The sequence below is a fragment of the Mesoplodon mirus genome (assembly GCF_964341445.2).
Source record: "Mesoplodon mirus genome assembly, chromosome: 12".
Lineage (NCBI taxonomy): Eukaryota > Metazoa > Chordata > Mammalia > Artiodactyla > Ziphiidae > Mesoplodon > Mesoplodon mirus.
Genome location: NC_138988.1, coordinates 85,251,785 through 85,274,957, shown reverse-complemented (window position 1 = coordinate 85,274,957; position 23,173 = coordinate 85,251,785). Strand labels below are relative to the sequence as shown.

The 23,173-nt window shown below is 40.6% G+C and overlaps 3 protein-coding genes across 4 annotated transcripts; 2 read left to right on the top strand and 1 right to left on the bottom strand.

The window, feature by feature from the left end:
• Nucleotides 1-857: 857 nt before the first annotated feature.
• LOC309813655 (histone H4) lies at nt 858-1,169 on the top strand (the record flags this gene model as incomplete). The annotated part of the gene is made up of 1 exon (XM_082638716.1): nt 858-1,169. The coding sequence occupies one exon, from the start codon at nt 858-860 to the stop codon at nt 1,167-1,169; it is 312 nt and encodes a 103-aa protein (XP_082494842.1).
• Nucleotides 1,170-2,302: 1,133 nt separating this feature from the next.
• Nucleotides 2,303-2,704, bottom strand: LOC309813555 (histone H2B type 1-K-like; the record flags this gene model as incomplete). The annotated part of the gene is made up of 1 exon (XM_082638540.1): nt 2,303-2,704. The coding sequence occupies one exon, from the start codon at nt 2,702-2,704 to the stop codon at nt 2,324-2,326; it is 381 nt and encodes a 126-aa protein (XP_082494666.1). The 3' UTR covers nt 2,303-2,323.
• A 313-nt stretch (nt 2,705-3,017) lies between these two features.
• LOC309813436 (histone H2A type 1-J) lies at nt 3,018-8,601 on the top strand (the record flags this gene model as incomplete). Of its 2 annotated transcripts, XR_014295497.1 has the most annotated exons (3): nt 3,018-3,412; nt 5,660-5,837; nt 8,535-8,601. XR_014295497.1 is itself a non-coding variant. In XM_082638299.1 (2 exons), one exon carries the CDS (start codon nt 3,018-3,020, stop codon nt 3,402-3,404), a length of 387 nt encoding a protein of 128 aa, XP_082494425.1. In that variant the 3' UTR covers nt 3,405-3,412; nt 5,660-5,853. The 2 variants fall into 2 exon arrangements, 1 of the variants encoding a protein (XP_082494425.1); XM_082638299.1 differs by lacking the exon at nt 8,535-8,601 and having other exon boundaries at nt 5,660-5,853.
• Between the last annotated feature and the right edge of the window lie 14,572 nt (nt 8,602-23,173).

Below are 23,173 nucleotides of genomic sequence, written 5' to 3'. Positions count from 1 at the left end.
TTAATTTGAAATAAATAATTATGAGGTATGAATTCACTGGCAAATACTTATTTTTCAACATTACAAATAATTAAAATGCTACAGCACTATACATAGACTGATCAGCAGAATAAAAACTCAAGAAATAATTTTAAGTGAAATATTCAATAAACGATCAATTAAGTTCCTCAAATCAGTGGAGAAAATATTTACTATGTTATACTGATTAGCCAGCTGGTTATTTTTAAAAGTTAATTCTCTATACAAGAAACCAAGTCTGGATTATTATAGTTAAATTTTTTTAATGATTCTACCCATTATCAGTAAAATAATAATAGGAACTTACATTAAAAATGAAAATTGACACACATTTGGTGGAAGAGAATTTAGCAATATACCTGGAAGATCTTGAAATTCTCTATTTTATTAGCCCATTTTGCTCTATTTCTAGGTAATATATTTCCCCCATATATTGGGAGAAAAACTTCACAAAATGGTATTAACTGTATGCAAATATTGGTAGAGAAAGAAGACATGTATATAAGTAGAGATAAAAGCAGAATATTTTATTCTCTGTGCTATTTTATGTATCATCTACAATGTTAAAGTTTTGTTGTTTAACAAGGGTGAGGAGCGAAACACATTAAATGAGAAAAGGGGAGAAAAATAGCCTACGTCTTGAGGAGTCAAAAGAATTAACTGAAAGAGAACAAACGGGAGTAGTACGGCCGGCTCGTTCCTTTAGGTCTTTAGGTCCCCTCCCCCAAGCCAGAGGGATTCCCGCCACAGCTCTTTTGGTTTTCACTCTGGTCCGCAGAGGTTACTTTTTAAAAGGAGCTGCGACAAGTTGAATGCAGTTTTCTGCTCATTTCCTGAGGATGTCTGGACGTGGTAAGGGGGGGAAAGGTTTGGGGAAAGGGGGCGCCAAGCGCCACCGCAAAGTCCTGCGCGACAATATCCAGGGCATTACCAAACCCGCCATCCGCCGCCTGGCCCGACGTGGAGGTGTCAAGCGCATCTCTGGTCTCATCTACGAGGAGACCCGTGGGGTGCTGAAGGTGTTTTTGGAGAACGTGATCCGGGACGCCGTCACCTACACCGAGCACGCCAAGCGCAAGACGGTCACGGCCATGGACGTAGTGTACGCGCTTAAGCGCCAAGGACGCACCCTCTATGGCTTCGGCGGCTAAAAGGAAAAAGTTTGATCCTGTTTATTAAAAAGGCCCTTTTTAGGGCCCCCAAGTTTTCAAAGAAAGGGCTAAAGTAACAATCCGTCTGTACGCTGGTGTCTTAAACCATTTAACATAGATCGCTCAAGGCAGTTCACATAGTTAACTCTAGGGTGTGGAAAATGGGCTGAGCACAGTATTTAGTGATCGCGGGCCAAGATTCCCCCAGGCACGGGTGGGGCCTCCATCTAGCTTCTCGGCTGCGGGTTGGATTTGTCTGGAGGCCTGAGTTTTATGAGACCAGAGGCCCGGACTCAGGCTCCACTCTAAAATCTCTCTCCAGTCCTTTATATTTCTTAATGTCAGGGGTGAGGGATATGACCTTGTTTTCCCCCATTTTACCAACCGTCTGTTACTTGTTTCTCTAGCCGTATGTGTTTTTTAAAAACTAGTAAATTGACCACATAAGATCTTTTTGGTGAGCCCTCATATTACAATATCTTTACTCTGAAGACATGTTTCTCTTTGCCTTGCAGACTTTGTTCCTCCTGGCTGGGGTGGGTGGGGCGGGGGGCGGGCAGGGAGGGCGGCGCAGAGTTCTAGCATTGTCCTGACTCCAAATGGGCTGGAAAGGCCGAAATTTAAAAGCCGAGCGAAAGCATTGTTTTGCCAATTTAATGCCCTTACCGCCATTCTGTATCTTTTTAAGCACATCGTACGGCCAGGGACATGAGATAACTGCTGAGTTAAAAGGCTGCATTTGGGGAGGTCATTGGAGACCCAAGTTTACTGACACATAAATGCATATTAGAACACCGGTGGTGGAGAAAAAAGGACACGTGTCACAGAGGCTGTTAAGGCTTAAACAGGAAGCCACTGTACTTCACACAGAAGACCCCCGAAACAAGAATGATTCGCTTTGTGTTCACGTGTTAACTTACCAGATTCTAAGGGCCGTGTTTCTGAGGCACTTGGTAGTATAATTGGTTTCCTTCTATTCAGAGGCAATTTACGACCACAGTACGTATGATTCAGTACAATGGAATTCTCAATCGCTCACGTTATCGCTAGAACTTAAACCTAAATTCAGAGTCCGTATTTTCAGCTCTAATACTGACAACTTAGTGGCTCTTAAAAGAGCCTTTGGGGTTAGGTATAAAAATTACTTGACAAATTTACTTGGCGCTGGTGTACTTGGTGACAGCCTTGGTACCCTCGGACACGGCGTGCTTGGCCAGCTCCCCGGGCAACAGCAGGCGTACGGCCGTCTGAATCTCTCTGGACGTGATGGTCGAGCGCTTGTTGTAGTGCGCCAGGCGCGACGCCTCGCCTGCGATGCGCTCGAAGATGTCGTTGACAAACGAGTTCATGATGCCCATGGCCTTGGACGAGATGCCAGTGTCTGGATGGACCTGCTTCAGCACCTTGTACACGTACACGGAGTAGCTCTCCTTGCGGCTGCGCTTGCGCTTCTTGCCATCCTTCTTCTGCGCTTTGGTCACCGCCTTCTTAGAGCCCTTTTTCGGGGCCAGAGCGGACTTCGCCAGCTCAGGCATGATCTATAAACAAGCAACGTACAGCGACAAAAAACAGTAGGGACGCAAAGTACCTCCTTTATATAGAACCTCTTATGCAAATAAGGTAAGTCGAAGTCCTATGTCTGATTGGTGGCTGTTCAAGAAGCCGTCCGAAATTAGTTCTGCCCAATCAGAACGCAAGAATCCCAATTTCACCTTTCCATTGGCTAAAATGAAGCCACATCCTAACCAATGACACACCTTCTTTTTCGCGCCCAATAAGGGTTATAAAAAGTGCTGTCCTTGCACTTTCCCTTTAGTAGCTGTTTGAGGTGACGTTTCCGAGCTCGTAATGTCCGGACGAGGCAAACAAGGCGGTAAGGCTCGCGCGAAGGCTAAGACCCGGTCTTCGCGGGCCGGGCTTCAGTTCCCCGTGGGCCGAGTGCACCGCCTGCTCCGTAAAGGCAATTACGCCGAACGGGTCGGGGCCGGCGCGCCGGTGTACCTGGCGGCGGTGCTGGAGTACCTGACGGCCGAGATCCTGGAGCTGGCGGGCAATGCGGCCCGCGACAACAAGAAGACGCGCATCATTCCGCGCCACCTGCAGCTGGCCATCCGTAACGACGAGGAGCTCAACAAGCTGCTGGGTAAAGTCACCATCGCGCAGGGCGGCGTCCTGCCCAACATCCAGGCCGTGCTGCTGCCTAAGAAGACCGAGAGCCATCATAAGACCAAATAAGTAACAAGGTGAGAAAAGCTGAAAAACAAAGGCTCTTTTCAGAGCCACCTACACTGTCAAAGAGAAGGCTGGTATACACAATCTTGTGTTTTGAGTGATAAGATTACAAAGTGCTTCTGTTCTCTTGAGGGGGTGGAGCACACCTCCAATAGTACTTCGGCACGTGGTCTGAACTGAAAGGACTACTTGCAGATTCACATGGACTAGTATGTGCAGGAGAGGCTTGTTCACAAGTTGGGAGGTGAATCCGATAGGCAAGTACCTGAAGTCAGTTAATAAAACTAATGTTATCTAGAAGTAGTGTCCTTAGGCAGCCAAAATACGGATGCACTGATGACTTTTAGGAAACTTAGCAATTCTGAATGTACTGTTTAGAAAAGTCCTTTGAAAGAGCATCCTGGTTAAGTGACCTTACTAAAGGATAGTTTCATGAGATGATGAAATTCTTAAAATTCCACTCAGCAACCGTTTACATTTTCTTTAGGATTTAATTCTAATGGGAACTAGAGTTTGTCGGTTTAAAATATGCAGAACTTATTTAATCCCATATTAGTAAATCCTTGGTCCTATTTCTTTGGGACTCATTTAATGCACTTTTGTAGTAACTCAGGATACAACAGTCAATTCAAACCTAGAAAATCTACCTCCCTGGAGTTTACTCTAGGTGAGGGAGCCATAAATAAACATGTGAATATATAATATGTAAGATGATACACATCCTGTGAAAAACAGAGGACATAAGCCATAGAGCATTATGGGGACTCATTTTAGATACGGGGTAAATGGAGATTACTTCTTAAAAGTGTTACTTGCTCAGAGACCTACATAAATTTAAAAAAGAACGAGACAGGCAGATACTAGAGGAAGAGTATTTCAAGTAGAGGGAACTGAAAATGCAAAAGCCTTAGGACAGAAAATGTGTTTTTCTTGGGCACAGCCAGAAGGCCCATTAGGCGATGAACTTAAAGGGGGGTGGGGGGGAGGACACCATAATATAGGACTTCGGGTGTGTAAATTAATGTGTATAAGTAATCAAAAGCAATAGCAACCCTGATCTCTGAGATAATAAATTTGATAATACAGATTAGCTAGATAGAAAAAGCTGTGGAATCCAACCCACTTTTTAAAAAAGACACCATAAAAACAGTATTGACTGGGTGGGGGGGTGATGAATTGGGAGATTGGGATTGACATATATACACTATTGATACTATGTACAAAATAGATAACTAATGAGAACCTACTGTATAGCACAGGGAACTCTACTCAGTGCTCTGTGGTGACCTAAATGGGAAGGAAATGCAAAAAAGAGGGGATATACGTATACGTACAGATGATTCACTTTGCTGTACAGTAGAAACTAACACAACATTGTAAAGCAACTACACTCCAATAAAAATTAATGTAAAAAACAATATCGACTTTATTATGTGGTTCAAAAACTGAAAGATTGAGAACATAGTTTATAATTCAATACAGGATTTATTTGCTACTCCTAGTCTTTGCTTGCAGAAGCCCTGTCGAATGAAGTGCTAATAAAATGCAAGACACCCAGGAAAAAAATTATGGTGATATAGTGATGTAGGTTGAGTTCTCTGGAAGTAGATGCTGAGATGGAGTTTGGGGTGCAAGACGTTTATTAGGGACCAACATCTGTGAAGGAAGGAAGGAACTAGGATTGGACAGAGAATGTCAAACTGTGATACAGGCCAGACAAACATGTGGGGAGCAATGGAGCCTGTATTGCCTGTCAGAGTTGCCCCACATTGGGTGAAAATGTCTCTGGATCAGGCTTTACTTCTGCCACTGATGTGGACTGCCCTGAGAAAGGGCGCGCCTTGAGTTGGGTGGAGATCTGCAACTCTGGGGAACCCTGGAGATAAGAGCTGCTGCCTATATACTAAGTGTACTCTGCAGTTGGGCAGCAAGTCTTTCCTTGGTGGGGGATCTGGATACTGCATTTCCATGTCTATGACATACATTAACATGAATATAAATATCAGTGTTGCGTAATGTCTATGATGGTATTTGTAAAACTGACTTTAGCATACATAGTTTCTTTACCTTCATTGGGGAATTTAAAAGGGATGTGTTTTCTTTTTAGAGAAATGAGAAAACTTACTTTCTAAAAATCTTTACTAATTTCATATACTCCTGTAAGAGTTTTCGATGCCACAATCATTGCAAATGGAAGGTGATATAAAACAATAAGGAATACGAGAGAATCTTCCACTGGCCTTTTCTCCCTCCTCCAGATCCAGCAATCACTTCACTTATCCAGTCCTGGGTTCCAGTTTTGTACCATAATGTGAAGGCTTCAAAGTAAATAGTTGAGGCCCCAAAAGAGAAGAGAATGAGGCTTTAAAGAAAACATGGAAGAGATATTCAGTGCAGACATTTATGGGCTACATATGTAACATGAATGTGCTTGAGGTGGGTATCATTCCAGTTTCAATTTATAAAAGAAATGCTATGGGACTGAATGTTTGAGCCCCCTGCCCCCCTTTCATATATTGAAATCCTAACCCCGCAATGTGATGGTATTTGGAGGTGGGGGCTTGGGAGGTAAACGGGTTTAGATGAGGTCATGAAGGTAGAATCTTCATGATGGGATTAGCACTCTTGTAAGAAGAAGAGACCAGAGCTCCCCACCCACTCCTGGAGCCCACAAAGAAGAAATCACATGAGCACACAGAGAGGTGGCAGCACCTACAAACCAGGAAACAGGTCTTCACCAGACATGGAATCTGTTGGCACCTTGCTCTTGGACTTCCCAGATTCCAGAACTATGAGAAATAAATGTTTGTTGTTTAAGCCACCCATCCTATAATATTTGTCATAGCAGCCCAAACTGAGTAAGACAAGAAAGAACAATGTAATTTATTCAATCGGATTCTCAATTTGTAAGAAATAAAGCTATAAATCAAGATATTAGCTACCTCAGCACAGAACCCACACATAACTGCCTTCTCTTAACTATCTGGTCTTATACACTTTGGTCTAAGGTATGAGTAGGAACGTTAAAGGGAGATGTTGAAAAATTTGTACATGGACAATTTTGCAGTCACTGATTGGTTGGGATAAGAGGTTGACTGATACCCACGGGATAGATCATCATTTCTACCCCATTCTTAAGAGCCTCCTTCATCGTGGAAGCTCTCTGGTGGTCATTTTGGGGTAACTCATATACTGACTGTGTCCTTGTACATTACACTCCACAAGACCTTCATGATAATAATTTTCTAGTCATGTTTTCCATGTCCTTGATTAGCTGGATAACTCACTAGTCACTGTCTATAAATTAGTAAAGATACATATAGACTCGCTTTTCCTGCATCAGGCCAGATCCCCTACCATAAGAAGTGGACAACCAGATGTACCACCCAATATTCTGCTGACGGGGGATTTCTTTTCACTACTCTCTCTCAAGACCTCCCATCTCTAAGTGGAGGCGTAACTTGTAGCTCACAGCTATCCAATTCTACTAGTGCTAAAATGCTCTGCAAAGCCACTCTAAACAGGGCCATGATTGTTAATCCTTTGTTAGCTGGTCATAGGGAGTTTACCAAGAGGTTATAAAAAAGAGTTGAAGGAGAGGTGGCAAAGCAATAGAAACAGATAGCACAGGAGTCTGAGCATCACACATCTTGCTCAGACCGTCACAGATCTGGTCTTGTCTATAGAATTTCATTTTAAAATGAAATGCTACTGTGATATCCATCTTTATAATTTGGTAGATCATAGGACACCCAGTTCCTGGTGAATATTTTGGGGCACATATTTGCTTTATGTCCCACTGTCAGGCATTCAGTAATTAAAATGGCTCAGTAGATGCTAGAAGCTACTTTTCAAATAAATAATAGTTGCCATCAGAGTAAGACTTGGCCTTATTCTAAATCCCCAGGTGTGATACTCTTCATGAGTTTTGCAAGAGTCTCCTTAGAGCATTTCTGTCTGCCATGCATAACTCCAGACCAATGACTCTTATGCATCATAAAGCCCAAGTGGCAGGAAATGCACTTCAAAGTGGGGCCTACTGAAAACCAGCAGGCTTACAAATTATCTGATAGCTGGTGAGGGTAGCATATCCAGATATGGTACATGTCACTTTGGGGAAATAAGAATGTTAGTAGCTCAAAGGGTAGCAAGAGAACTTTTCAGATGAAAGAAATAAAAACTGATAGGAAAGATCCTGCAGAGGTTATTATTATTATTACTATTACTATTATTATTTGGCCACACCACATGGCATCTTAGTTCCCCAACCAGGGGTTGAACCTGGGCCCAAGGCAGTGAAAGCATGAAGTCCTAACCATTGAACCAGCAGGGAACTCCCCCTACAGAGATTTTTAAAAAATAATATAGGAAAGAGAGGGAAGCGTTGCTGGAGCTATGCCCCTGAGTAAGAGAGTTTTAAATTTATTTTTAATAGAAAATTTAGGAAAGTCAGAAGTAGAAAAGTCCATGGCATTGATAAACATAGAGCTAGCAGGTTGGATTAGGCCACCCTGTCTCTTATCCTACTCAGAATCACTGTAGTAAAAGTGTCAGGCAAAATCCTCAGAAAGACTTTCAAAAATAAAAAGCACAAGAAGAGAGGCCATTTTCTAGGCCTGTGCCACACCAAGGATTAACACACAGGACTGGCTTTTCTCTCTTCTTATAGAGAAGCACATGCAAATCAGTCCAATTGCCAAAAACACCCCAGCAGAAAATGCAGAAAAGCACTTGTGTCCATAAATAGGGTGCTTTCTAAATAGGGTGAGAGGAAGTCCCTGAGGGAAAGAAAGGAAGGAGAGGTCCAACACGAACAGGCCTGAGACAAAAGCAGCCTGTATTCCCTGTACAGGCAGCATTTCCTTTCCTTTAGCTTAGCTGAGCTCATTTCCTTGAGACAGAGAATCCCTACCTCTCTTCCCTGATCAAATTAATACTGGGAAGCAGGTAATTCTTCAGCAAACCTGCCAGTAATTAGGGTGGCTTTGTGTGATCTAGAAGAAAGGAGATAAAGAAAAGCTCAGAAAATTAAAGACATCATTTTGGCTCTGCTAAGAAGCTTTATATGGTCACCTGCTGAGGTAATTCTGAACTGCTTTGCCTTCATTTTCTAACGGTCTTTCCTACCCACAGCCTCTGCACTCAATAAAGTCATTTGTATGGCCACATACTGTTGGGAGAAGTTGCCTCCATAAAGGATTGGATTGGAATCTCTGTGCATTCATTCATTCATTGTGCACCCGAGCAATATTCATAAAGAACTTACTAAATGTGGAACCCTGGTGATAGACTATTGAACACGACAGTTATCTCCTCTTGGAGCACAGTTGGGGAGGGGAGGGAGGGAGGGAGGAGACTGACATTAATTTAAAATAACTTTAGTAACTAATACATCATAAGAAACTGATATGGGGACACTGACAAAAAAATAAAAAAAAGGATCATGGAACAGAGAAAATAAATTTGACTTAGACCAAGAGGAACGTGTTGTGTGGAGAGTGGAGTTCAGAAAAAGCTTCCCCAGTGAATTCAGTGGAGAGCTAAAGCATGAATGGAATTCAACCTGGTAAAGAGAAGAAGGGAAATCATTCTGTACCAAGGAAAGAGCATGTCCAGGACCCTGACTCTACTGTGCGCAGGCAGAGGTGTCTGTGACGGGGTGCGGGCGGCCCGTAGAGCTTCCAGGCCATACAAGAAGCACTGTCCCCTGTCCCCCTCGGGCAACTGGCAAAACTGGAAGAAACAAGTTTCAATGAGGTGTAAGCACCCCGAGACACCGAACATTTTCTCAGTTGGGCAGGCTGAGTCCAGGGGCGTGCCAGATTCACAGATGTGTGTTTCAGGATGGAGCCATATCCCTTCCTTTGAACTCACTTTTGGCACCTGATATGATGCTAGATTCTATGCCAAGCACCTGAAGATTCTGACCAGTTTGGCCAAAAATGGGACCCAGTAAGGTTCAATTCGAAGCAACACCCTCTCCATTCTATCGCTGGAGGTCTGAGGACCACGCTTTTTAAAACTAAGCAAGAGACCTGCATGGGCTGGAAGTGGAAGTGAGAGTAGTCAAATCTGCAAGTGTTAGCAACCCCAGAGAGGAGCCATCATGTTTGGAAAATTCCATGTAGTGAAACTTAATTTTGTTCCTTTTGGTTTGTTTGCCAGGAGCAACATACTGTATTAGCAAGTGGAGGAGCAGAATAGAGCAATAAACTGAGAAGGCATTTCTAAATAAAGACGGAAAACAAAGTGCATGTTTCTTTAGATGACAGAAATAGACGTTCCTGAGAAAAGAGCAGAGGTAGAGCTCTAAAATAGATGCTTCCTGATGGCATGCTGTGATCGTATAGTGGTTAGTACTCTGCGTTGTGGCCGCAGTAACCTCGGTTCGAATCCGAGTCACAGCAGGAGCTTTATTCCTCATATGCACATCACCGAGTTTTTTTCAACACTGCCATGGAGACAGCTTCTCTAAAACCTTTGCAAAATTGAAGACAAATGTTCAGCATCCTGCTGCCACTGGACGGCCAAACAGAAAGTATCCATGGTTTTGGGGGGGTTTTATGTTTGTTTTGGTTTTCTTTTTCTCCAATTCTTCTCTTCCCAACCATACCCGTGTCCAACACTCCTGTTGGCATTGGCTGGAAGTCCTAATGAAGAAGTTGAGGTAATAACAATAAAAATAGAAAACTTTTCCTTTTAAACAGGATGAAATGAAATATATGTATAAGTATTGTTGATTCACCTTGTTATAAAGCAGAAACTAACACACCATTGTAAAGCAATTATACTCCAATAAAGATGTTTTTAAAAAAAAAAACAGGATGAAATGACTGTTTAAATGCAGATCTGGTTTATTGTGGCAACCTTTTCTTGCACACAAAGGACTGATTATGAATCACACATTTCTTTTTTTCTTCTTTTGGATGCATTTTATTTTTTTTTAATTTTTATTGGAGCATAGTTGATTTACAATGTTGTGTTAGTTTCTGCTGTACAGCAAAGTGAATCAGTTATACATATACATATATCCACTCTTTTTAAGATTCTTTTCCCATATAGGTCATTACAGAGTATTGAGTAGAGTTCCCTGTGCTATATATACAGTAGGTCCTTATCAGTTATCTATTTTATATATAGTAGGGTGTATAAGTATCATGGTTAGGTCAGTGCTGAGAAACTGTAAACTTTGATAATCTGGGAAAAATTAGAGGAACTTTTAGGGGGTGGGGATCATGACTCAGAAGAATAGCCACTATCTCTAGCCTCTTCAGTTTCTTGAGTGAGTTAGAAAGAGGCAAGTGGACTGGGTAAGTGGGAGTGGAAGAGTGTTGATCTGAAGTGGGGAGGTGGCTGGAAAGCAGAAGCAGTAGATGCTACCTGGGGACCACAGTGAGATGACTAAAAAGAAGCAGATCCCCAGAGGAGTGGTGACTTCACTTCTCATAGCACAGCACTCTGAGAATACATATATGGCACCTCATCTCCCCTGGGCCTTGTAAATTTTCAGTGCTCAAAAAAATACTGTCTTCTGCCTTCTTTCTCATATTTTTAGCAGCTTATTAGAAGTTTCAGCATGAAGATATCTTCTTCGATTTCCTAAAGCCTTCCCTTCATAGGGCTAAAATAGCCCCCACTTCTTCCCCAAGTGTCCACCTGACACGGATTCTGAAACTCGAACCAACAAAGCTTCAGAGATATTGTAATTAAGCTGAAATGTCTTATATTTTCAGTGTCATCCCTTCAGCAGCCCAGATTTGAGGCTGCTTCCCAGTAGTCTAACAATATTCACAGTGACCATCCATGATCATTTGGATCACATCTACTTCAATTTTCTCTTTTGTGTGTGTTATTTCTACTCAATTTTATAAGGGTGAGTTCAAGGATCAAGTATGTATTAACCCAGACTGTCTCCTATCATTTTTTTTTCCCACCAGTGAGTGAGGAAACTCAGATTTAGAACAGAGACAAACATCTTGATCTTTCAATTCTCTAGAACATACTCTCTTCAGCAGTTATTGGCCTGAGTAGCGGAAATCCATGTACTATGGCCCAGAGGCTACTTCTTGGTAAGAGGGTTAGGGTCCTAAATCTGGCACAGAATTAACTTGTAGTGCCAGGCTAGTGATGGGTTATAGAAGACCTACACTTGGTGATTTGCTCAAAAAGTAGAGAGCTTGCTTGGCATGCACCACATGATACTTAGTGCCAATACATTTCTACTAGATATGTCAGTTTCTCTGGTTCACAGTTACATTGTGTAGCTTTGCATGACATCACTAGCAAATCTGATATAAACTGAGCAGGGGAATTATAAGATTAAAATTTTGTATTTTCCAGGTGTCCTTTTATGATTGCTTGAATATTGGTTGGGAGCATCATTCACAACCCGACAATCACATTTGAAGAGGGAAAACTGCCCTCCTCTATCTATGGCACTCATGGTCTGTTTTTTAATTTCTCTGTGCCTCATCATCCTCATCTTTCAATGGAAGTTAATAAGAGTTACCACTTTCTACAATTGTTCTAAAGATTTAAGGACATAATATGCATGGGGCACTAGTTCAGTGAGGTACAAACCAAAAACATGACAAAATAAGCCATTGTTGTTATTGTTAAATAAGTAAATAAATAGAATTGCTATCTGTGCCTTTGTAGTAGTAATGTTGTAATCACTGATGCTGAACTCAGCATCTACTTAAATTGACTACAGTCCTCAGCTATTTTGATGGTGATAAGCTAATTCCAGCCATGGCAGGAAGAGTTTTGTCTGTCCTCAGAATTAAGGTTCACTTCAAGATTTCAGCTAGGCTAATTATTAGCTCCATGCCTGCCAAAATGTTTGCCATAGTGTTACCAAGGCTGTTTCCCCAGAATCATACCCCTGCCCCCTCCGTCGAATAGAAACCAACTACTCTTATCTAAGTTTCAGGAGGAAGCTGCAAAGAGAAAAAATATAAGAACTGGTTAGAACCAACTACACGCAAGATGGCGGAAGATTTGACTTCCAGTAGACCTTGAGCCTCATTATATGTTTATTAGAATACATTAGCATGCTAAATGACACACCCACCAGCACCATGACAGTTCACAGTTACCATGACAACAATGGGACAAGCTCATACAAGGACTGAAAAGGAGGATTGCATCAGTTCTGGGCCTAAACCACACCGGTGTTCTCTGATGAGTCATGAATATTCCACCCACTCTTTCCAATTCCCTCCTTTCTACCTCCATTCTCCTATATAGGTATTTGTTTCATTATTTGCCTTGGTCTACATTGTGCTATCTATTCTGTTCCACTGGTTTATTTATCTATCTCTGCAAAAATACCACACATATTAATTACTATCCTTTAAAATACATCTGACGTTAGAAAAGAAAGCACCACTAACATTCTTTTCTTCTCTTTTAAAATAATTTAGTTTGCTAAAGCTCTCTAGTTCTTCCAAGTATTAGAATCTGTTGGAATTTTGATTGAAATCTCATTGTATATATACAATTTTATATAATTTTAAAGGAATTTTGTATTTTTATTTTATAGAACTTTTGCTCTCATTAATATGTTGTATCACTGCATTTATTTAGGTAGTTTTTTTATCTTTCCATAATATTTTATAACTTTCCCTGTGAAAGTACTGTACATAATTTGTCAGATTTATTCTTAGGTATAATTTTTAAAACCTTATTTTCTATGTATTTCTGAATTAAAATTATCAACAGTTATGTAGCAAATGTGTAAAACTCATTTATTGATTTTAAACATTTATTGATTCTCCAGTTTTCTCTGTAGATATCATCTGCAACTAATGATTACTTATTTATTCCTTTTCACTCCTTATATGTATTTTCTAATTTTAAACCAGCCTAACGAACTATTATTACTCCTCCCGTATGGAATAAGTAATCACATTTTTATTCGCACAATTTTCAATAGGTCTTATTATTTCAACCCCAAATCCATCCACCAGTTATTTAAATCTCTTTTCAGGGTGTTTATCCACATCCAGGTTTCTCTCAACTTCATCTCCTTGAAGAATTCTTCCCCAGACATTTCTGAACTCTTACAGTCTGGTCTTGCTCCCCTTAACACTCCATATGTATGATATTCCCGTCATCCTGGACTATCCCTTCACTTATCTCCTATGTTGCACTTGCATCTCATACTTTCTGTATCCCAAGTCTTCCTACTTCTTAACCCACACTTTCATTTTGGTAGAACGAATCCTCCCATGGATCCCAAGAAAGGAAGTACTGAAAGTAAATTATACAAGGCAGTGTATATTTGAAAATGTCTCTCTTTTACACTCATACTTGATGGATACTTGGGTTTCATATCAGATTCTAGGGTGGATTTCATTTTCTTTCAGATTTGAATCCATTGCTTTATTGTCATCTAGCTTCTGGTGCCAATTTTGAAAAGTCAGCTACTCTGTTAATTTATACTTTCTGTGACTTTTCAAAAATCCTTTTTACTGACCACTCAGTGATCCCTGCCTATCTAGATTTTTTTTTTAGTGTTGTGATATGTACCTAATTTTTTGAGGTTTATCATCCTAGCATTTTCCCTGTTCTTTATATCAGGAAGTAATACTACTTAGATATTGCACATCCTAGAATTTTCCTCTAATAAACTTATTATTTTCTCTGTATCACTAACTGTTTTGCTTGATATTCCAGGATATTATCACACTTTATGATCTATTTATTAAAATTTTTATTTCTGATAATATATTTTTATCTTACAAATGCCTCTTTCCTTGTGTAAATACACTTATATTTATTTCAGTATTCAATGTTGTCTCCCATCTCTCTGAGTATATTGATACTGGTTTATTCTCAGCATTGTTCTACCTATGTAGCCTTTGTCCATATGTTGCTTTTTGTTTCTGTTTTTGTTATATTTCTTTAATACATTCTTCAGAAATATCATGATTCTGACTTTCTATTCATGGTTTGGAGCAGGATATGTGAAAGTCTATTGCAAGCTCTGACCCTTTGGACGGTGCTTGCTTACTTTGAGTGGAACTGGGGTCGAAGAGGGTTGGGAAGATCACTGGGTAAGGTCAAGGTTTTCATAGATGTCTCTTGTCTTTAGTCTGGAACCTCAGCCATCAAACACATCAAATGCCTCTCAGGACAGAGATCGCTGTTTTATCCTTTTAGGAGCATAAACCTGGAGCCTTCTTCCTGAGACTTACAGGCAGGAGCTAGGAGAGCTTGACTTTCTAGGAGAGAGAACCTGAGTCCCCTGAAGAATTGAGAAATGCTGGAGGGGTCAGCCTCTGTTGAGCCCCGTCCACATATTTCTTTGGCACTGTTCCCAATCTGAGGCCCAGTCTACACCCTTTTGGCCTAAAATCGGATCCTCGCCCCTCCACCCAGTTTTACAATTTTAGAAATTCTTGCTGATTAGGCTCTCTCACTCTTGAGGTGAGAAAATGTTTATTGTCCCCAGCGCTCAGGCCTCATTGAAATCTATTTCTGCTTGACTTTTATGGTGACTGGAGATAACAGAAATAACAAGACTATTTTATGATGATTGGAGATAACAGAAATAACAAGACTATTTTTCGGTGACAACCCGATGCTCCACACTGCCTCAGAGAGCTAAGCAGTGTATGAAAGTGGAGCTCCCAAAGGAAAGTCGGGAGAGAATCTGCAATTCTGTTCCATAAATAGCTCTCAGACGCCTAATCTACAAAAACAAAAACGAAAGCGAAAAACCCACTGTGTTAGCTTTGGAGTGAGAGAAGGAAAATGAAAAGAAGTCTATAAGTTGGTTCCACTGGGGATCGAACCCAGGATCTTCTGCGTGTAAAGCAGACGTGCTAACCACTACACTATGGAACCACATGTGAATGTGATTCCTGTCCCCAGATACAAAAGTTTCTAGAAAAATACACCAGAAAATATAGCTATTCAATTCAAAGATAGATAACTTGGAACACAGGAAATTTTGGAGCTTAATTACATTTCTAGTGCATCTCACTCACGCACAAGCTTGAAATATGTCCTCAAGTTCCATCATCTGTGAACACATGATTCTTGATTTGTGCCCCTTTGAACGCCTCTAAACTAATCTATATTTATCCAGTCACTCAGAGAGTATTTATTTTGAGCCTACGTGCCAAGCACTTGTCGAAGTGCTGCAGATAGAGAAGTGCAACAATTAAAACCCCTGTGTGTACGCATCTTTTGCTGTAGTTCCTAGCAAATAACCGGGGCTGAATAAACGTATCTTTATTTCAAGGGAATTATAAACGAAGTTAGCAGCACTCACATGACCTCCTTTTTTTTGCAGCTGGGTTAGAGCTGGCCAATTGGGGACTGCTCACTAAGTTAAACTTGGGATATTTGTGCATTAAGGTGGGAGGCAAAAAAAAAATGTTTTCAATTGTAGGGGTTCAGAGCATGCCACCCCAAAATATGCCTCTCTGGTATGTTGATTATCTTAAGCTAAAGACACTTGAAAAACAGCAGATGCAAGAAGGGCACTCTTACCTTCCTTATTCTTTCCAAAAGCAGGAAATAAAATACCCTCTCTGTACCAGAAGGAAGGAAGCATTCTTATCACCAGAGACTGGGGAGTCCAAGCAGAGAGAAATCTGTACCAAAAAACCTCCTTAAACTAACCCTTATCTTCCTAGTCACTTTTCCACATAATTGCCCTAGTCCAAACCCTTTCATCTTGGCATGTTTTCACAACATTTGTCCAACCTAGTGCATAAGCGTTGGGCTCTGATTGCTTCTTTGAGTCTTCATTTTTCTTGTGAGGGCTCCCACGTACATGTAAAACTTACTTAATAAAATTTGTATGTTTTTCTACTATTAATCTGTTTTATGCTAGTTTACTTCTCAGGCCCAGCCAGAAACCCTAAGAATAGAGGAGAAATTTTACCTCCCGTTCACAATCTCTCTCCCCTCCCTCCTTCCTTGTGATATAATATTGGTCCAACACATCTCCTTCAAACTCTGGGCCCTGATATCCAGAGCCTTGTTGAAGAGTTGGGAGCCTTTTGGAAATCGAGTCACTGGTGAGGGCCATCAGACTGAGGAGGTTGTTTGCAGGTCACCTAATCCTAGCTGTTCAAGGTCTTCTCAGTTTTCACTTCTCTTTAGAATCAATTTACTTAAAAACTGATGGGCTTGGGGTGGTTATACCAAACTGATGGTGGGCAAGGACCACAGTGGAAAGATTCAACCATGTACCTATTAAACACTGCCTACTTGGATTTTTTTTCTATGCTCTGGAGGTAAGGTGTGGGATTATAGGAGAGCGAAAAATAGCCAAATAGCCTGAGCACAAAACAGAAACTCATAAGTTTTCTGGAACAAGCGTGAGGGGTTTCCAGTTCTTATCGATAAAGGACAAATTAGAAAATAAGCTCATGTGCCAGAAGCAAGGATTGAACCCAAGCAGATATGCAATTTATAAACTTTAAGTTCAAAACCTTCCCACTCACCAATCACAGCAACATAAGATTCTTGTTCTCATATCTTTTCTTAGAAGAAACCAAAAAGTATTTGTTTACAATCTGGGGAGTCTAGGATTGACCTCATAGGTTCATGAGACATTGGCCCAGGCTTACAAGAATATAAACAAAAAACAAATCTTTGGGAGGTTCTTTGATGGGAAATTCATAAAACATAATTCAAACAATTATTTTCATAAAATTTACTATTTATGTGCTATGACTTGTGCTGGGTTGTTAGACTCTCCCTGACCTTGCAGACATATATTTTAACAGAAAAAGCACACAATTTTACTAAATACATAATTTCATGAAAATGTGAGGAGGCTAAGTAAAGGAAGTGTAGGATGCTACTTGACCACCAACACATCCTGGAGACCCTTATTAAACCAAAACTTAGGACACTAGAAGACACAACCCCAAAGGACTATCATATAAAAACCCAGTACACTTCTCTAGATATCTAGACAGATCATGTCTCAAATATAAAAAAGAAAATCTACACTTTTTAAAAGAGAGAGTATTTTTTAACCTAGTAGCAGAGAAAGACCCTTTAAGCATAACCTCAAAAATACAAACCAGTAGGGGAAAAAAAGATAAATCCTTAATAAAATCAAGTCTCTGCCATGAAGTTCTGCCAAAGTCAACAGATAGGTAACATAACAGTAGACAATACTGCAAGTTCTAAAATTCACAATAGACTAATGACTACAATATACAATGTACCCCAGGTATATCAACATGAAAAATACACCAACCTCTATACGAATATGGACAAATGATAAGAAAAGTATCAGTGTACATAAGATGCAATTCGAATGACTAACAAACATATAGACAGATGCTCAAAATCTTTAGAAAATATAAATAAAATTTTAAAGAAAACAATGATGAGATTTATCACTTTACACATATTAGATTACAAAGTAGAAAGCTGAATAATGTTAAGCCTGGGCAGGGATAAAGGGATATGCAATGCTGGTGGGAGTGTAGACTGATGAAAATAAACTGGGATTAATTAGTACACACACACATATATATATATATATATATATACACTAATCAGTGTGCATATATATATATATACACACACATATATATACACACCCGCACAAGTACATAAAGGGGGATGGATGAGGAAGTGGTGTTATATGGAGTGGGGGGACAATGGAAGCAACCTATGAGCCCATCACTGGGACAGAAGAGAGGAAATACAATGCCCATTATGGGATCTTACATAGTAATTAGAAGCAATGATTTAAGTGCACACAGAGCAACTTTGATGGATCTTAAAGTCATAATGTTCTTTTAAAGGCATAAGAATATATATCATTTATATAAATTTATAATATATGTGCACAAGACAAAAATGTCAATTTTGCAAAAAAAATATATGATCAAAGTGATACACAATAAACAAATTAGAAAAGTTGTTTATGTAAGGAGAGGAATGGCAGCAGGACATAGGGACAAAGGGAATGTAAGAAAGGGAAAGTAGATTAGGCACAGGCTAGACAGGCAGGGAAGAGCTGAGGGGTGCCTAGAGGAAATCGGGTATGTAGATCTGTCACGGGATCTCCTAAGTGATTTCTCTTTTCTCCAGGGTCTTGTATTTTGTGGATGTTCAGTGAATACATAAGCCCTTGTCCTTTCCCTTAAAGCAAAAGGCACAAGGCACAAGGCGGTTATTTAAACATTTCAGAATGATGGTCTCATCTATTCTTCCCCCACGCTAAGCTGTATTCGGCCAACATGCCACAACCCCTTCTGCAGTCATCAACCTGACCTGGAAACTGAGAAGGGAGGTCATGTGACTCTGCTAAGACACGCCCTGCATCTTGCCCAAGTTAGAGGCTCCCACGGCATCCTGCGGGAGTTATTTACCACATTGTACCCTAATTTTCTCTTTAATTCTCTGCATCCTCCACTCATTTTTACAACCTATGAAGACAGGAATCAAGTCAGTTTTAACTCAACGGTGCAATGAGCAGAATCTCCTGTGCATCAGCGTGTCCTTATCTTTGCTTGCTTTCTTGTGCCAGGTTAGATAAAATAGAAGGAAGAATGATAGTCTTGCTCATGTGCAGTGAATTAGCTCAGAAAGTAGCACCGTGGGCTCTGTAACCTTGCGGTAGCGGAATTAGTGCTTACATCTCTCGTTGTTTGGCGGGGGGGGGGGGGGGGGGTTGGAGGGAGAAAATTTTAAAACTTGCTTTATTTCCCTGCTTCTAGAATACAAATGCTATAGATGAAGGAGTTTTCGTTTGGTTGGTTCGCTGCTCTATCTCCAGTACCTAGAAAATTACCTGAGATACAGTAGTGACCACATTTGTTGACAAAACGAATAACGGAGAAAATTTTTAAATGTGTTGCAATATCCAATATTTCCTCTAGAGGGCAATAGTCACCATGAAATAGGAATTTCACTCCAATTTAAAATAATTTTTAAAACCTCGCGCTGAAGAATGCATTTTTGTTTTTTAATGTTGAAGTTTCTGATTTAGTGTAGAAATATAGTTCAGAAACACAGGTGTGTTCTCTTTGTCACAAAATCAAGTACGTTTCTGGTAAAATGCTACATTTCACAGAAAATGTTACAAATATGATATAACTGAAGGGTAGTTCGAAAAGGGGCCCTGTGGCTTAGCTGGTCAAAGCGCCTGTCTAGTAAACAGGAGATCCTGGGTTCGAATCCCAGCGGGGCCTTCCTCTCTCGGTTTTTGTATTTCAACAGTGTAGTTGCCCCTAAACATGCTAGAGATGCATTGAGGAATTTATATTACTGGTAAAGTCTGTAATGAATTGCTATTCCAATTGTGGAGAGTCTTCTTTCAGATAATAGCATCACAATATGAAGAGTTGTGATGAAGGGAAAAGTGAATAAGTTTCCTGTAATTGATAGAAAGTGATGGATTTGCTAATGATTGGTATATGAATTGAGCACAAATTATCTTGCAGTACCTGATAGAGAGTAAGATTTCAAATTCTGTCTTGGAAGTTCAGTCTCAGCTCTCTTAAACTGTGACATCCAACATAGTCAGCTAAATGATGGAGTTTGTTTATCAGTGTCAGGCAAAGAATTAATAAGCCACGACATTTGGTTTGGAATCAGACTCATTTTTATTTTTGAGAACAAGAGAGCAATGTCAAATGTAGACCCTCATCATTTTGGTTTTGTACAGCCCTAAGAACTGTATTTGTTTGTGCATCAGGAGAACCTACTGAGTGCACAGGGGGAAAATTGGAGCTCAATGACATTTTGAGGAAATAAATCACAAGTAGATTATCACTTTCTGGAATCTTAAGTGACATTGTAGTTTATAGCTAAGATGTACACTGTGTAGCACTGGCCTATACATTGGGCTTTTCCCTTTTATCTAGAGAAATTTCAAAGATTATGACTGGAGTTCCACCAGAGTCACTGTCTTTTCACTTTAGTAGAAACAGTCCTGCACTATGCCTGAAATCCTGTTTATACTTCACTGGAAACCTGGTTTCATTTTCCTCAGTTTATCCATAGAGTTCTTCCCCATCTACTTCCCAAGGAATGTGAGCAAAAAAGGTAGTCATGAAGGGTAGCAGATCATGCCACCCCAAAATATACCACTTTGGCATAAGGACTACTGTGACCTGAAGACAAATGAGAAGAAGCAGATACAAGAAAAGCTCACTTCACTTTCCTTATTTGCCTATAAAGCGGGACATACGAAGTATATAATACATTTAAAAAGTCCCCCCCCCACCACCAGGAAGGGCAAAGATTAATCCCCAGAGACAACTTTAGACCCTATCAGCCTGGAATCTAAATAACAAATTTTACTAACTAGCCTTTCTGAAGTGAAAGATCTGATGAGAGTTTATAACAAGACTAATGCCACTAACAAGGAATTTTGGAACAAGAATAGCAAGGAATAACAGAGCCATTCCAAAATAAATTTTAGGCAAAAATCTCTGTAGACATAACAATCAACCATATTTTCAAAGAAGACAGAAAACAGTGCATCTAATTTATAAATGTGAATGAATATAATCTTTACAGAGAAAAAAAATCTTGATACATAACATATAATAATTCTGAGACACTATATGCCATGAATATCCAAACCATGTAATAAGAATATATAAACAATATATCAACAATATCAAGCAGAGAGATTCAGTAAGTCTGGAGTAGGTCCTACACATTTATATATTAATAAGCTTTCACAGGTAAGTAATGTAAATCCTCAATTGAAAGCCAGTTGCCTAGATGTTAGATTCAAAGTGTACCAAGTTAACATTTAGAAAGATAACTGAAATTATGACTCACTGTATTCTAATGATGTTGTCTAATACCAGGCAAAACAACACCAGGACTCTGACAAATAGAAATATGTTATGAACAGTGGGTACTGATAAATCTCTAGGAATTTCCCATTCCTTGAAGGCTGTCGGCTAGCGGTCATTCTCAGTTTCTAGTGAATGTCCACATTCCATGGCTGGTGGCCGCCTTCATCTTCAAAGTTAGCAATGACCTGTCGCGGCCTTCTCATACTTAAAATCTGTAAGTATATTATTTAATATGCAATGAAATAGTGGATGCCTTTTATTAATTAAAAACATTTTTTCAGGCGTTGGCTTTGAGCCAGTCACAGTACTTGACACGAAGGATGCAGCACTGACCAAAGCAGAGGAAGGCCTTGCCTTCTTGGATTTATTGAGCACTCACCATGTCCCTGGCGCTGTGCTTGAGACATTACTTACGTCATGATTTAATCAATATCGTGTATGTCATTTTCAAAGTAACTCCATACTTTTAAACAAGAGAAAGAGTAAAAATATGCTGGGAGTCTCAGGGACAGTGCAAGGGTCGAGGAGAGAAACAGGAGGAGGCTCGTGCTGGGCACACGGAGACCCAGGCGCCAGACTTCAAGAAAAGGACAGACAGGGAGAGTGAGGCACTTAGACTGAGAGCGGCCCCAGGGGCTCTTGCCCTCCTATCCCCCATTGCTCACCCCGTTTTCATTTTGGATTCAAATCTTAAATCCAATGCTTTTATGATAAACGTTCGAAAAAAATTTAGACGAGTTGTAAATGGCTTCTTAACTGGCAGCGCCGAGGTAACGGTCAAATATAACCCAAAGGCTCACCCTTGCTCCACTTTACCGCAGAGCATTCGCCGTTGCTGGTCTGAGACTACGCCACAAGCCTGAGATATTCCCACATTGAGAAGAAGAAAACTGAAATACCACGAGGCATATACTTCAAGAGGAATCGAATCAGCTACCTTGACATTATAAAAACAATAAACACCCTAACCAACTGAGCAACGTACCATGAAGAGGAATGATGTTTTCACATTTCAGAAGTATAAACTATATCAAAGCATTATTGCCTGAAGTTTTTTTCAGCATGATGCAAGACATTTTCTAATTCGCTCAGTTTCCTCTTCCCCTAAATACATGCACCTTACCTCATTCAATTTTCTTTAAAAGCTCTCCATCCTGACGCTGGTACTTTTTTTCTTTTAAAAACAAACACACAATCATATCGTTCAGTGGTAGTGATATTAGGACTGTCTGTAACTGGATGTACGGGTGCAATTTCCACCGGTGTTGTGGTCTATAGGTAGGACAAGAAAAAAGGAGTAAGGAGTACTGGCCCGTACGGGGATCGAACCCGCGACCTTGGCGTTATTAGCACCACGCTCTAACCAACTGAGCTAACCGGCCAGCCCGGAAGTCAAGCTTTTACTTACCTCTTTTACAGTCATACCTAATTAAAGTCAGTGGTCTTTGTAAAATGTTCTTAAAAATGTTCTTTTTTCTATCAAAAAGGAAAAGACAAATCCCAGTTGCCTGCACGGATGAACCGTGCTTCTCCCCAGGAAAACTCAGTCTTTCTCAAACCTACCGAGGAAGACTCAGATCAATGTCCGGGAGCAACTACCTCCTTGAAACAGTTCCCAGAAGGCCTCGGGAAACGCGAAGCCCCTGCAAGACTGAGATGGTGGCGGGAGGATCACGGAACTGAGCACAGAGCAGGGCTTGGTGGACTCGGCTTCCGCGCACGGGGTGCGGATTCTCTGCTCTTGGAGGTCATACCGGGCGGGCCATCTCCTCCCAGAGGCCTTTAGCGGGTTGGCTTCAGGGTGGTTCCGCAGTCGCCTTTAAGCTAAATCTGTAGCCGTTCGTCCGGAGCGGAGTAAGACAGGGACCTGACGCTGCAATGCCAGCCATAGGCCACTTGGTAGCGCCCGAGTGAAGGGCTGAGGTCTGAGGCAAAAGGACTGTGAAGACCGCCCCCCTCCTGAACCTC